The sequence below is a fragment of the Martes martes genome, assembly GCF_963455335.1.
Source record: "Martes martes genome assembly, chromosome: 10".
In the NCBI taxonomy this organism is placed as follows: domain Eukaryota; kingdom Metazoa; phylum Chordata; class Mammalia; order Carnivora; family Mustelidae; genus Martes; species Martes martes.
The window spans coordinates 99,106,201-99,120,369 of NC_137898.1; the positions used below are offsets into that span (position 1 = coordinate 99,106,201).

Genomic DNA, 14,169 nt, shown 5'->3' on the forward strand with positions numbered 1-14,169 from the left:
ACCGTGAGTGTCTTGCTCCTTTCTGGATGAGCAAAGAGCAGCAGCTACCCTTCCCTCGAAGCTTTCTGATCGCCCTTAGCAGCAGTCATCCTGCCTCTGGACACGAGCTAGGGCTCCTCAGAGTGGGGAAGAAAGCAGTCAAGTAACAACTGCCCAAGCCACAGAGACCTAACCTCACAGGCTGCCTCATTCCTGCCCTCTCGCCTCCGCCCCCCCTCCATCTCTCTGGGGGCCCAGGGCCATCTCAAATCAATGCCTCCTCCACAACCAACTGCCTGGGTTCTACGGCAGAAACAGAGCCCCGGGCCAGCCAGCTGGGAAAACAAACACCGACACAGCAGTATCTGCCGCCTTGCCTCGGTGTTCGTTCCTAGACCGGTACAGGTTGGAGGGAGGGGGGCGTGCGCGGGCGTGAACACCCACACACACGCTGGTGATGCCCCGAAACCAAGCATTCGGCAGGCACCGTGGAAGACGTGCAGCACACGGGTGGTGAAAGTCCCGAAAAAACCCACGTAACACTTTTGCCACCAATGAGATGGGCAGCTCATCGGTTGGCAGATTTTCTTTCTATGTGTTAGCCTGACACTGCTTGTCCAAAAATCCTGCCTGATCACGCACGAGATGACGACAAGGAGCTCCTTCTCCCAGCCCTGCCCCCCACCCTGAGCACAGCGGTTGTCCCCCAATTCAGCCCCATGAAGTTCTGACTGGCAGGACAGCGCCCCCTTACGCGCTTGTTGTCCGCGGGGCTGTGGTAGAACTGGGCGATCACCGCCTCACTGCTGTTTCCCACGCCGAAGTTCAGTTTCTCGGAAATTCTCTTGAACGATTTCCCATAGTCGTAAGACACGTACACCTGCATCAGGGAGGAGAGGACGAAGAAGAGCTGGTGAGAAATGTGGCCGAGAGACCTCTCCCTCTGCCAGCACCTGCCGACGTCCCGCCCTGGATCCCGAATGCCGTTCCCCGGCAGGTCCCTGGTGTCAGGATGCGACAGATGCAGAGAGATGACACGCCCAGGAGAAGTGGGGCACCCCTCCGTCCGCCACCCCATGCGTGTGGGGGGCAGGAAGTCCGGGGAGCACGGCAACCCTTGCAGGCCTGCAGGACACAAGCTCCTTTCTGAGGCCAAGACGCGTCCCTGCAGGGACTGCTGGGGGGACCCAAGGATGGAAGCAATGATGACCTCCTCCGCTCGGCCAGGTTAAGTGTCGAGCAAATTACATCCAGAGGCAGACCGAATGTGGTTGTTCGAGGGGGAAAGACTAGGAATTCATTTTGCCATCTGTTGAGATATCCCTAAAAGGTAACATAATTCTTCAACCCTCTGCTGGGAAGGTCTGCTCCTACGACACTGCGGAGGATGAAAAAGGAAACCCTCCCAGGCCTCCACAGAGAAGCCCAAGAGATGAGAAAGAAGGTACTGAGTGGTTCACGACGCGTGGAGGTCGAATGTATAGGCTTGAGACCCCCCGCCCCAGCACTCAGGCTCGCTGATGCTGCCGCCCGGGGTGGCGGGGAATGGCCGAGGGAGCCCAGCAAGTGCCAGCACGACGGACTTCTCCCCTGCTTGCGGGGCTCTGGCTACCCCGTAACCACGGTGGTAAAACCCAAGAGGAACTGTCATTCACGGAGTGCTTCCTAGGGACCAGACACCGTACCACCCTCTCCGTGTGGAAGAGCTCGAGGCGCTCTCCCCACAGCCTGGCGTGGCAAAGCCAGTTATTAAAAGCACTTTACAGATAAGGCGGCAGGGGCTGAGGGGATTAGCTGCTTGCCAAAGTAACAGAGGAGGGAAGGAGCGGCGTGGAAATGCGATCCAGGCTTCCTGCCTCCAAAGCCAGAAATCCCAAAGCCATCACACCTCAGGTAACGGATGGCGGGATCGAAGCCACCAGGTGTTTCGCACCTAGACTGACTACCTAGGCGACGTGAAATTAACATAATCAGAGGATTAAAAACAAGGCTGACAGGTGAACAGACTATTAATAATGTTTAGTTAGGACTGCGGTTAAGTTCGAAAGGAAAATGACAGGTGAATCCCAACAAGAACGGGAACGGCTGTGCTCACCCCGGGAAAGGTACTGCCACCGGGGCCCACTGACGCCACAGCAAACACATCCGAAGGGTCTGTCTCAAGCCAGGGGCTGTGCTAAGTGCCAGATAGGCAAAGACGTGGCCTTCACACACGTTGTAAATGTGCAAATGTTGGTAAGCAATAACCCTTGTAAAGAATGAACTCACACGGCAGGTACAGAGGGAAGAGGGAACGCACACGGGGCGTTAATATTTATTAGATGTAAAGGTTAGAAGAGCACAGATAGAGCCTCTGCCAGTATCTGGGCCACAGTGGCAAAAACCTCATTATGAACGTCATGCTCACAACACAGCGTGTCCCCAACTGCCAAGCACGCAGGGAGGGGCTGGCATCAAAGGAGCTTTAAAAGGCAGCAGGTTGAGAAGCTCACAGATGATCTCAGTGGGTAAAAAGACAAAGTGATACCTCCTCACTTCCAGTCTCCTGCCCCAGAACGGACACGGAGGGGCCCTGTTAGGTTCAGATGTCACATGTAGTGAACAGACGGCTTCTCAAAAAGGGAACTCGGCCCCCCCACCCAGCTCCAACGTTCCCCAAATTGATACTCCACTGTGAGTTATCTCCTCAGAAGCACAGAGGCGATAACAAGTCGTATTAGGGCATCATTTTCAGTATATATTACCGCTCTTCATCTGCCTCTCTCGCTGTACCTAGAACATCACACGTCCTCAGTAAAGATTTCTGGAATTACATGTGATTCGAAACCACGGAGTGACGTAAATGAATGTGTCCCACAGATGAATAAAAGAGAGTGACACAAATAAATCAGTGAATGAGTGAATGAGGGATTATTTCCATTTAAAGGATGACAAGGGCGCCTGGGTGGCTCCGTGGGTTAAGCCTCTGCCTTCGGCTCAGGTCATGATCTCAGGGTCCTGGGATTGAGCCCCGCATTGGGCTCTCCGCTCGGCAGGGAGCCTGCTTCCCCCTCTCTCTCTGCCTGCTTCTCTGCTTGCTTGTGATCTCTGTCTGTCGAATAAATAAATAAAATCTTTAAATAAATAAATAAATAAAGTGATGACAAAAACCAAGACTCAGAGAAGTTAATGACCAGCCCAGGGTCCTACAGCTAGGAAGTGACAAAACGTAATGGGTTCCCTCCAGTCGCCGGTCCAGTTGTCTGTCCAGTCTTGCAAGTTACCCTCCCAGGAGAATGCTGTCTGCTACTGACATGTGTTGCTCTGTTAAAGGGGGTGATCGTACACTGGGGCTCCAGGCTGGGCAGCAGGAGTGGGGGAGAGACGGGGTAAAACACCAACCTGAACAAAACACAGATTCTGGGGCGCCTGGGTGGCTCAGTTGTAAGGCGTCTGCCTTTGGCTCCAGTCATGATCTCAGGGTCCTGGGATCGAGTCCTGCATCGGGCTCCTGGTCAGTGGGGAGCCTGCCTCTCCCTCTGCCTCCCCCTGCTTGTGTGCGCGCTCTCTCTCTCTCTGTCCCTCTCAAATAAATAAACAAAATCTCTTAAAAAAATGCCCAAAAAAACAAAAAAAAAGCTGTTCTTTAATATGCACCTGTAAACAATCCACATCTCTTTATGACTTCCACTGAATAGAAGTTAAGAGTAAGTATGTCAGGGCCCGTCCTACACCTCGAGACCCTTATAAATGACTCATCGACCTGCCTTCTCTTCTCCAGGTCAAACCACCCCAATAAATTCCTTCCCCTTTAAAACAGCGTAATAATGAGACGGAAGAGGAGCAAGGAGGGTTTGAAGCAGCAGGGACAGCGGAGGCGGGGAGGAAGGAAAGAAAGGCTGAAATGCACAGAGAGCAGCTCCTTCGCACCAGTGCTTCTCGAACGGTATTATGCCTACAAGTCACCTGGCACAACGTAGGTCACAATGCAGACTCTGGCTCGGGAAGTCTGGAGCAGAACCCGAGATTCTGCCTGTCTAACCAGCTCCCAGAAAACCCCCCACCCGGCTGCTGATCCACAGACCACACCTCGGCGAGCAAGGTTTTACAAGCACTATCTCCCTGACAAATGAGAAGACCAACAGCAGGTTAATGACTCGGCTCAAGGTCTGACTGCTAACGAACGGCAGAGCCCGGATTCAACCCCAGCCATCCTGACTGCAGAGCCAGAGCTCAGCGAGACCGCAGCTCCGCGGGCTCCCAGGGTCTGCCCTGTGAGCAAGCTAGCCAGTCCCGGTCCTGCTCTCCAGTCCATCCTGGGGGGGCACCCATCATAATGTCAGAGCAGTCTGGGTGCAAAGGCAGTGGAGTCCTACCATTCCTGAAACCTTCCCTGGCCGAGTCAGACCTTCCAGGGGACGCAATCTCTAGAGAGCTCCTTGGCCAATGAAGTTGCACCTTTGCAAAATACGTCAGGAGAGGGCAGAAACAGAGACCTGGGGAGGCTCCAGATAAACAATACCTATGTCTCCTTCCGTTGGCCAGACTGATCAGGGGAAAAGATGGCCTTCCTTTTGGAATGCCATTCCATTTTGGAATTTTTTTTTCCCCTGCTGAAAAGTAAACCCTCCGGGATTCCAGCTTCCAGATCCACCCCTTTTTAACTGAATATGCATGACTTGGCCGTTCTCCAACACTCACACAGCTCCTCACTGACACTGGTCCCTTCCCTCCTGGACTGCTGATGGGGCCTCCTTACGAGCCGCGCTCCCGGTCTTCTCTCAAGAAAGTCGGGATTGCTACGACGCCCGCATCACCAGCTCCGGCCTCTGAGTCATAATTTCTTTCTGTGTTAACTTTTCGCATCAGAACATCTCCATTTCAGCTGCCAAGTCTTTAATACAGCCTGCTTATGGACAGCAGAGAAATCTCTGCCACTCCCATTTATTATCTCCAAGCACAGCGTTTCCCTTCCGTGCAATCTTACCGTGTATTTCATTACGGGATGGTGTACTGCGTCCAATGTTCAGTGGCTTCTCGGTAAGATACGCTCAAGTATTCAGACAGAGTGAGAATGGGGTTTGAGCAGACTGGCCACATGTGGGGAGACCAATGGTACAGGTTCACCCTGGCCTGAGGAGGCTCCCAGGATGCAGGGCTCCAAGGGCTGAAACCCAGAGGAGGGGGTCCTGCTGGCAACACGACACCCTCACACAGCAAGTCCATGGTCAGGTCTCCAGAGCCACCGCCCTCCTCCCACAGACAGGCTGCGTGACCTCGAGCAGGCCACTCAATGTCTCCAGGTTCCTATTTGTCCAGCAAAACTATAAAACAACACCTAAGGTCTTTACCTATCTCATTTATATATATATACATATATATGTATATATTTACATGTATATTACATGTATATAAATATATACACATATTTTACCTAGACAAAGAATTTTTTTAAACAAATAAAAAGCCAAAGGTGGTCTTCTCGACAGCACGGGGCCCGCAGCTGTTTCCTGCGCTCAGAAGGGTAGCCATGAAGGGGCGTGCCGGCCAGGACCTCGCTGAGTCTACACGCAGGTGCCCACGGACCTCACGGGACCACAGCACCCACACGCTGCCATCTGCGCTCACAAACCCTGGCCACGTCTATAAACAAGCCAAAGCCACTGCCCCAAAGGAGTCCAGCCCTGCTCCAGAACACGACATCCAAACTGGCTGTCACTGACTGTGGCTCCCACCCGCCCCTGCTCAGCCGCCGCATGGGACATCAGAGCCCTTCCGCCACCCTCCCTGTCCGTGGCTGTCTCCATGGAACCTGCTAGAAAGCGGCCCGCAGCGCTACCTCCGGGTGTCTCCCTCAGAGCACAGGCAAGCTACCCAGCAGGGACACAGACAGGGCTCTCACAGAGACCAGGTCTCAAGGGTGTCCTTTAGGCTGATGTGACAGCGCTAAAAAATTCACTAGGAGGCTCCCTCTGGCCAGGGAGCAGACTGAACAAAGCTCCCCACTGTGTTTCTTTGTCCGCAGGCTTCACCTGCTGCCACGTCATCCCTGACCCCAGGCAGGGCTGCCCCTCTTCCCACAAGGGGATGTCTGGAGCCAGGGCCACACACTGAGACCCAGGGACCAGCTCCGGCCCTCAGGGGGATGGAACTCGGCCCATCCAGTATTTGTACAAACGATACATAAGCTGCCAACCTGTAAGACTCAGCAGTTTTCACGTAAAAACCCAGACCTCTGAGTTCCTCTCGGAAATCAGATCTGGCAACACTGGGCCCTTCACGGCAGCCAGAGCCGAGACCGATGACAGCAGCCCCACATGAGCACCAAATCCCTTCTACCTCCTAGCCTCTCTTGGACACAGCGACCAAGGATCAATCGCCACATTCAAATTAACAGGCAGGGGAACGCTTCCTGAACCTGGCCTGTCTACCAAAGTGGGAAAACGACACACTGTCCCAGAAGACCACACACTTCAAGAGAAGTGGGAGAGACCATTCTCCTCCCCGGAAGAAAGAGTGTAGGGAACAGGGAGGGAGGCTTCTCCTCCACTACCCACCTGGTCTCTCAGGGGCCTTTCGGTCTGTGACCCTTGGTCTCTCGTCTTCAAAGCATCTAAACTCAAACGCTATGGAAACCAACCGTGATAACTGAGAGTGGGAGCACATGGGCGTCAGGAACCCACCCAACCGGAAGGGGTCCCCTCAGGCTCTGCGGGGGACGGACAACTCTGCCCAGAACGTGCTTCTGGCATTTTCTGGAGCAGACCCAACCACCCAGATCAAACCCTATCACTTCACAAAAGTAACCACATGTCGCGTGGATCTCATTGCAAAACGGCCCACGCCTCCCTCTGTTCGGCAGACAAGGGGTATTCATTGTTTTCCAGATTCCCTTCCGTGTTGTAAAATGTATCCCATCCATTCAGTCTCCAATCAACCGCTTTTTGTTTTTGTTTTTGTTTTTGTTTTTTGCTGGCACGATAACCCCGCCAGATTCCAAGAGGGCATGTTGGTGGCCTCCACGAGGAGTGCCCAGACCATAACCAATACTTACATCACTGCTCCTGGGCCTCGCCAGGGCCAGGCTGTCCCGGGCCAAGGCCACAATCACGTTGCTCTTCTCCCCGGCCCAGTGCACCACCATCTGATTGTGGGAATCGTTCAGACTAACCTGAAAGAGATCAAACCGACACAGGAATTAGGACCCAGGATGAGTGAGGGCCATGATATCCTAAAGCAAGACTCTCTCTCCTCCTTTGTCAGTCGGAAATAGCTAAGATTCTGGGATCTGGAGCAGGGGACCAGGGTGGCCTATTTTTTCTCCAGTGCAGATTCCACAAAACACAACTTCCCCCAAGAAGAAACACAAGTTTTCTGCTATTTGGGATACAAATGGATTGCAAAAAATCTCCTTCTCAGGCTCTCTCTGGCATAACCATGTCTTGGCTTATTCTTGCCTTTTGCGTCAACCAATCTCTGGTTACTTTCATCCCTAACCCCTACGTGGGTCATGCACTCCTAAGGCCTTGAAACCGAAACACTGACACATCTTCCTCACTCAGAAAAAGCGCACTGGCCAGAAAGACCACACGCTTTCAAACCTCCATTCAAACAGGTGCCATGACAGCTGCCGAGCTCCTCGCACGGAGAAACAAGAGAAAAACATCCCGGTACAAGTTTTATTTAATTCATTTTGAACCGTCCCAAGTAAGGAAATATTTTCCAGGACTCCCCGGAAGTGACCTTCGGATTCTTGCTAACAGTAGTTCCCAGACTTCTGGATTTTGTAAACCAGGAAGATGAAAAATAATTAGAAAGGCCAACACAGGACTGGTCGGCCAACTCTATTTTGCCCGGTAAGGACATTAACAAAAACAGCCACTGTGTCGAGCCTGACTTGCTGTTCTCTGAACCGGTTTCCTCTGCTCCCTGGGGACACTGCAGACTCGTGCCCAGGCTGCCTTGCGGTGGGGTGTGGCCTGGGACTGACTTCTGGCCACCAAACGTGAGGGAAGGCCACCAGCCCCAGCCCCTCCCAGCCCTCTGCTTCTTTCCCGTCTGCAGGCCCCATTCAGGAATCCAGAGCCCCAGACGAGACTGGAACCACAAGAAGGAAGGAGCCCCCACCCCCAGTGAGGAAGCCCTCCGCTGGTCAGTAACTCTAACTTGCAACTCCCCACCGTGGGGGATCCCTTTACACCCTGAGCTTCCGCGGTCCGTCCGTTACGCAACTAGCCCTCCTGAGTAGCGTGACCACCATAATCACCATCATTTTTTCACAAAAGGGTCGTGAAACTCCAAAAACTGAAGAAGGATCTGTCTCGGAATAGAGAACAATTCTTTGAGACAGTTTCGCTTTACGAAAAACGAACTCCATTCCTTTTAGTTTTCCTCCTTCACCAGACACGGGAGGACAGTCCGAGGGCCGGCGTCTCAGCAGCCCTGAGCTAACATTCCACCCGCTCTGTGTGAAGAGCAAACTGACGACCACACAAACAAAAATCCCAAGAGCTGCTGTTAACAGTCAGAATCGGGACACAGCCCCCCCGAAATCGGGAACATGCACGCTCCCTCTTGCTGAGCAGTGTCTGGGAGAAGCCTCTTCCAGCAGCATGTCCAACCTCGGCTGTCTGGGGCACGTATAGAAGGAAACCAAGCTTCTGGGCTCCGAGGAGCCTCTGCCCGATCCCCCCACCACGCTCACCTCTTGGACTGATGCTAAGTCCGAGCCTGCATGGACATGCCCTCTGAGCTGCCTTCCCATGGACGTTCTGCAGCAGGAAACCTCCTCCTTTCTCCTTTCTATCCCTCATCCTGCCACCGCCCTAAGTTTCCCCATCCTCCTCCTTGAGGTGCTCCCAGATGTCACAAGGGAGAAGGGAAACACCTGTGCCACAAACTTGGCCGACGAGACGACAAAGGACCTCATCCTTAACTACTCCGCTCTGGCTCTTAAGCGCCTGCATTGCGTTTGATCCAGGATCCGAATGCTTTTGGAAAACTCCTAAAATGAGACCTCTGTAGAGAAAAGGACCTTTTGGTATTTTTTAGGAAAATATGTCATTCCAAAATGTGCCTTCTCGTTCCCAGAGATAGGTCCAGGGCCGCATGGAGAGAGAGGGACAAACGAAAAACAGAAGTAAGTAAATAATGCACTTGAGAATGCTACCGGGGGGTTGGGGCGGGGAGGACAGTGGAGGAAATCTCCACCAGCTGGCTGATGAGGCCTCACTCCAGCCTTCCCCATGTTCTTCTGGACGCTCTCCCACGTCTGCCCCTGCAGCTCATGCCTCTGGGAAGAATCTAGAAGCAGCTACAAATCAGAAGCCCAATAGCCCAAGTACCCTGGGAATTCGGACTACAGTCTTCGCCCTCCAAAAACATTCTCGCCCTTAGAACCAGAGGGGAACATAGAGCGAGTGTATGCAAACTTCGACACAATGAAGGATTTGGCACCTGGAAGGACCACCTGAGTTCTCGGGCTCTGGCATGAAAGAGCCCACCAACATGTGACGCGGGCAACCTCAGAACGGTCCCCCTGGCAGGGGACAATCAAGTCACGCTCTGAGCGGGCCACAGAGCCTCCAGTGATGAGAGTGGGAACGAGGTCTCGAGGCTACTTGCTGAAGTCTTTCTCCCCGGAGGACACAAGATTTATGAGGCCCTCAACCAATCCTAACAGGGGTGAAGGGGGGAGAGCAGCACAAAGGACAAGGCTCAGAAGGGCCAAGGGCTTTCTGACAAAGGAAGCCGAAGGCAAGCTTGGTGAAACACCTTTAAAAAAATAAAAAAAGGACTTGATAAATGAGACACAGTTCATTGGAGCGGTCCAAGCAGCAGGGAAGGGCCTGAAACCGCCCCTCGGAAGGCAGAGAAAAATCACAGGCCCCCAAAATCTCCGCACACAGAAACGGCATCACCGACAACCCACGGAGTCCAGGAGGCACTTGAAGCCTCGGCTGGTCACTGGCAGGTCGTTAATGCCCCCAGAGGTCACCCTGTCTGGGGCGCCCAAACCCAGCCCAGAGAATGACCCCAGAGATGCTGATTTAGATCCCTCTCTGATGGGGGGGGGGTGGCGTTCCATAATTCCTGTTTTTAAAAGAGACGCTCTTTTAATGCACCTTGTGTAATGTGTAATGCACCTTGTGTAATGCACCTTCTCTGGGGAGCAGTGAATCTAGTCCATTCCGCTTCCTACCAGCAGGCCCTCGGATCCAACAGGGGGTAGCCGGGAGACTCGCTCTTTTCGGGAGAGGCCGTCTTTGGGTATCTGGAGTAGTTGTTGAAACTCCATGATCTGATAAATGCCACACTGTGGACAAACCTCAAAAAACACTCCGCCATTGAAAGAAGCCAGACGCCAAAGGTCACAAGACCTCCTGAGCCCATACATGAAAGATCCAGAATCAATAAATCCTTACGGATGGAAAGCAGACTGGTGGTTGCCAGGGGCTGGGGGGTAAAGGGACCTAGGGAGTCACCCTTGCACAAGTGACAGGTTTTATTTTAGAGCGATGGAACTAGGGTGGGTAGGGGTGACCGCCCAATACCGACAACAGACACTGCACTATTCAAGTCAAAGTGGTGAATGTTATGTGAATTTCATCTCAAGAATTTTTTTTTAGGGGTGCCTGGGCGGCTCAGTGGGTTAAGCCTCTGCCTTTGGCTCAGGTCATGATCCTAGAGTCCTGGGATCGAGCCCCGCATCGGGCTCTCTGCTCAGCAGGGAGTCTGCTTCCCCATCTCTCTCTGTCTGCTTGTGATCTCTTTCTCTGCCAAATATATAAATTTTTAAAAATCCTTTAAAATAATTTTTTTAAAAGCCTGTTTCTGTGACCTGTCAAGAGGATCACACTTCTGAGGTGCTCGTCTAATACCGAGGAGCTCCCCCTCTGATGAACGGTGTCTTTCATCTCATCTCAGTCTTCCCGCTACCAAAATATGCAGCCCGAATGAGTCACAGAGGAGACGGGCTGAGGAGTGGGTCTCTGGCCAAAGCCATCCTTCAAAGGCTGTCGGCGGCATCTGCAGAGCCACGGCGTCCCCGTGGGCCTCCCGGTCCCCGCTCGCTGGCCCCTGGTCCCCGGCTGGAGAAACGGTCACAAGCTCTGGGCCAGCACCCCCTTCCAGCTCCAGCCCCACACTGAACACACCTCGGTCCGGGCCACCCCCACGCTGTCTCTCAGCCCCCCTGGCGTTCCAAGGAGGTTAAATGATTTGCCTCATTATTCAGAGTGAGAAAAAGAATCTGCTGCCACCCAAGACCCAAGCTCGGGGTTGTTATAAATAGAAGGGAGCACAAACAAATTGCTTGTTGTATGGAGGGACTGACGGCTCAGGCATTCGCTTACTGATGAAGGCACTGAGGCCTACTGGGTGCCAGGCACTCTTGGAGGCTCTGAAATAAATTCTCCCCTTGTCAAGGGTGCGCAGAGCACGCCTCGGGGAACTCGGTGTTGCAAGTCTGACCGGTGATAAGATATTTATAATGAAACTGTCAAAGTCTGTATAGTCGATTGAGGCCTACTCCGGAGGATGGGGTCCTTAATGGAACAGGCCCCACGTCCTCGCCATTCATTCCTTCCGCCATCACCTCTTGCGAATCAGTCAAACCCGAAGATCAGGATGTCCTAGACACCCGCAGCCTGCGGTCCTCCCCTCGCCTGCACAGCGTCTCGCCAGAACGAGGGGGACAACAAGGAGGTCTGGTTCATTCCTCTGCCTCCCTCCCTAGCAGGGAAACACGAAGAAGCGTTTTTTTAAAATTCTGCAACGAAGTAGAAAACACATACCACATCCTTCAATTTCGAGGACAGAGGCAGCTGCTGAATCCTCTGAATGTCGGGACAGGCTCAGGAAACCAAAGATAGACTCCCGAGGTCCGAGGATAACAAGGTTTTCTCAGACCATCCATTTGCATGACCTAAATGCTAGGTAGGCAAACGGCCCCTCCGTGTCCCCATTCAGGACAGTGTCTTCACTATATTTAGCAAGGCATTACCACCCTCCCTGGGCTCTCCACCTCTGAAGGAGAGCTAAAATCTAGTTTAAGAACTCCCTGCAGACAGCGCCTGCTCAGGGACTGCCTGCTCGCACACCTGACTTGGGTCTGTTGGAGCTGCTCCACCCACAGACCTCGTTAACTAATCCAGGCTGCCCATTTTACAGATGAGCCAACAAAGAGAGGATGAGCACGGATGATAAAACGGAGCATTTCACCACCATCTCCTTAACCATAGTCATGAGCTGTCCTTGGAAGACAGGGAGGTAGGCGGGTAGGCCTACCTCTCTCCCAAAAGGGTGAGAATATTCTCACAGCCTCACGATACCAGTTCAGAGAGATCTACCTTTATTTCTGATCGATCCTCAGCAAGCAGAATCTAGCCACCACTGACCTTTGTAGGTGGCACCCCTCCTGAGGAACCCCCACTTTGTCATTTAGCAAATAGCAGCTTTGCTCTTCTGGGACACCTCCCTATTAAAAAGAACCTGTGAAAAATCTGTCATGAAAACAATCACCCCTTAATTTACCAGTTGGTAAGTAAGAAAAAGAAGAAAACATCGGACCAGAAGGAACCTCCGAGAACATCTAAACCAATGTCCACTATTTTGCAGATGAGATTAAGCCCAATGAAAGAGTTAGAGGTGCTGTCCCACCGGACTCCGGACCCCAGAGCAGGGCAGACAGCCGGAGGTGACGGCAAGCCCCAAACTGGGCTTTGTTCATTGGCTGCTGAGCACCTAGGCCAGGGTTAGCCTCAAATGAGGATGCACCTGCGAACCCAGGCCATTTCCAAGAGCTTTGCAGGCTGCACGACACGCACTCTTTGCCCTTCCTCTTTGGGCCCGCCGTTTCACCATAAACAGCCCCCCACCCTCATTCATTCATAAATATGTACTGAGCCCTTACTATACAGCAGACACCATGCTAGGTGTTAGGAAAAAGGATTTCTGGGGCCAGGGGCATAACTTCGTGTGGGGGAGAGGGTGTGACTGCCCTAAAGACTGAAGACATGACCTACAGCAGGTACCACAGGAAAAAGGGAGACAGGTTAGAGGAAATGCGATGGAGGAGAAAGATCAGACCCAGACGAGAGCAGAGCAAAAGCCAGGAACAGGGGAGACATGGGGACTGTCAGAATTGAAAAGTTACAAGAAAATGAGTACAGCCAGGAGAGCCAAGGGGAGGGCAGAATTATGGGAGAGCTCTAGGTTTTCAAGGGGGAAAAGAGAGTTCACAGCACCCAGGCTATGGGTCCCTGGCTGAAAGCAAAGCTTTCACTGTCATATTTACAAGAGGGAAATGCACCACAGGACACTGGAGACGAGTCACAGCACTGGGTTTGAGTCGTGGTCTCCAGGACTCATTAGCTGCAAAGCCTTCGGTATGTGGCGAGTCTCGAAATACCCGTCTGTGAAACGAGGAGGGTAATTCTTATCTTCCTGAATTTATGGGACGGTGAGAAGCAGCCAACGAGGGGTTACCTGTGAACAGGTTTCACGAACTTCAAAATGCCTTCTGTTGGTGGTCTGTCATTTACACCAGAAGGAGCCATTCTTCACAAAACAACTCCATGTAAAAAATGAATGTTTTCCACCAGGGCTGGAAGCTAGAGGCCTCAGGGGTACCTGAGGCTGCTACGCACGGGGCGGGGGGGGGGGGGAGCGCGGGACACCAATTTCTAGAGCTTTCCTTGCCCCAAAGGAACATATTTAAATCCTGCATCGAGCCCTCACCTTCCTGGTGGCTTCCTTACCACACTGAGGGAAGCTAATGGAGGCAGAGCCCATGCCACCCAACAGCACAGCTGATTCCTGGGTAATATGGGATGAGCTGCAGGAGGGCAAGGTGCCTGCTGGAAGCCCCCCTGCCCCACCCCCACTGCTAGCTCAACCCCCAGCTCAGAGCAGACAGACAGGCCTCTCACCCCATCCGAGCTCACATCCCTCCTTCATCGGTCTCCTCTGAAGTCACAGCCTTGTTTGTGCAAAAACCCTTCCATCACCACCAGCAGCCTGACGGACGCCTCGCCCAATCCACCGAGCCTCATGCACAGTGACCTGCAGGATTCTTTCTAGACTTCTCAGTGAGAGAGCTTCAGGGGACTAAAGATATACAGAGGAGGTAAGGCCCAGGGGCCTGGTCTCCCATTCTGCAAAGAATGCTTTCAAACACTTCGAGTATCCCCAAACACTCGCACAGTTTCC

The 14,169-nt window shown here is 52.9% G+C and overlaps 1 protein-coding gene across 1 annotated transcript in view; it reads right to left on the minus strand.

Moving 5' to 3' along the window:
- The window catches only part of SORL1 (sortilin related receptor 1), a 147,618-nt gene that overhangs the window by 125,300 nt on the left and 8,149 nt on the right, over positions 1–14,169 (minus strand). The window contains exons 2-3 of the mRNA XM_080817047.1: positions 7,013–7,129; positions 734–859 (exon numbers count right to left, since the gene is read on the minus strand). Of these exons, the coding sequence (XP_080673173.1) occupies positions 734–859; positions 7,013–7,129 (243 nt within the window). The remainder of the gene's footprint in view (positions 1–733; positions 860–7,012; positions 7,130–14,169) is intronic.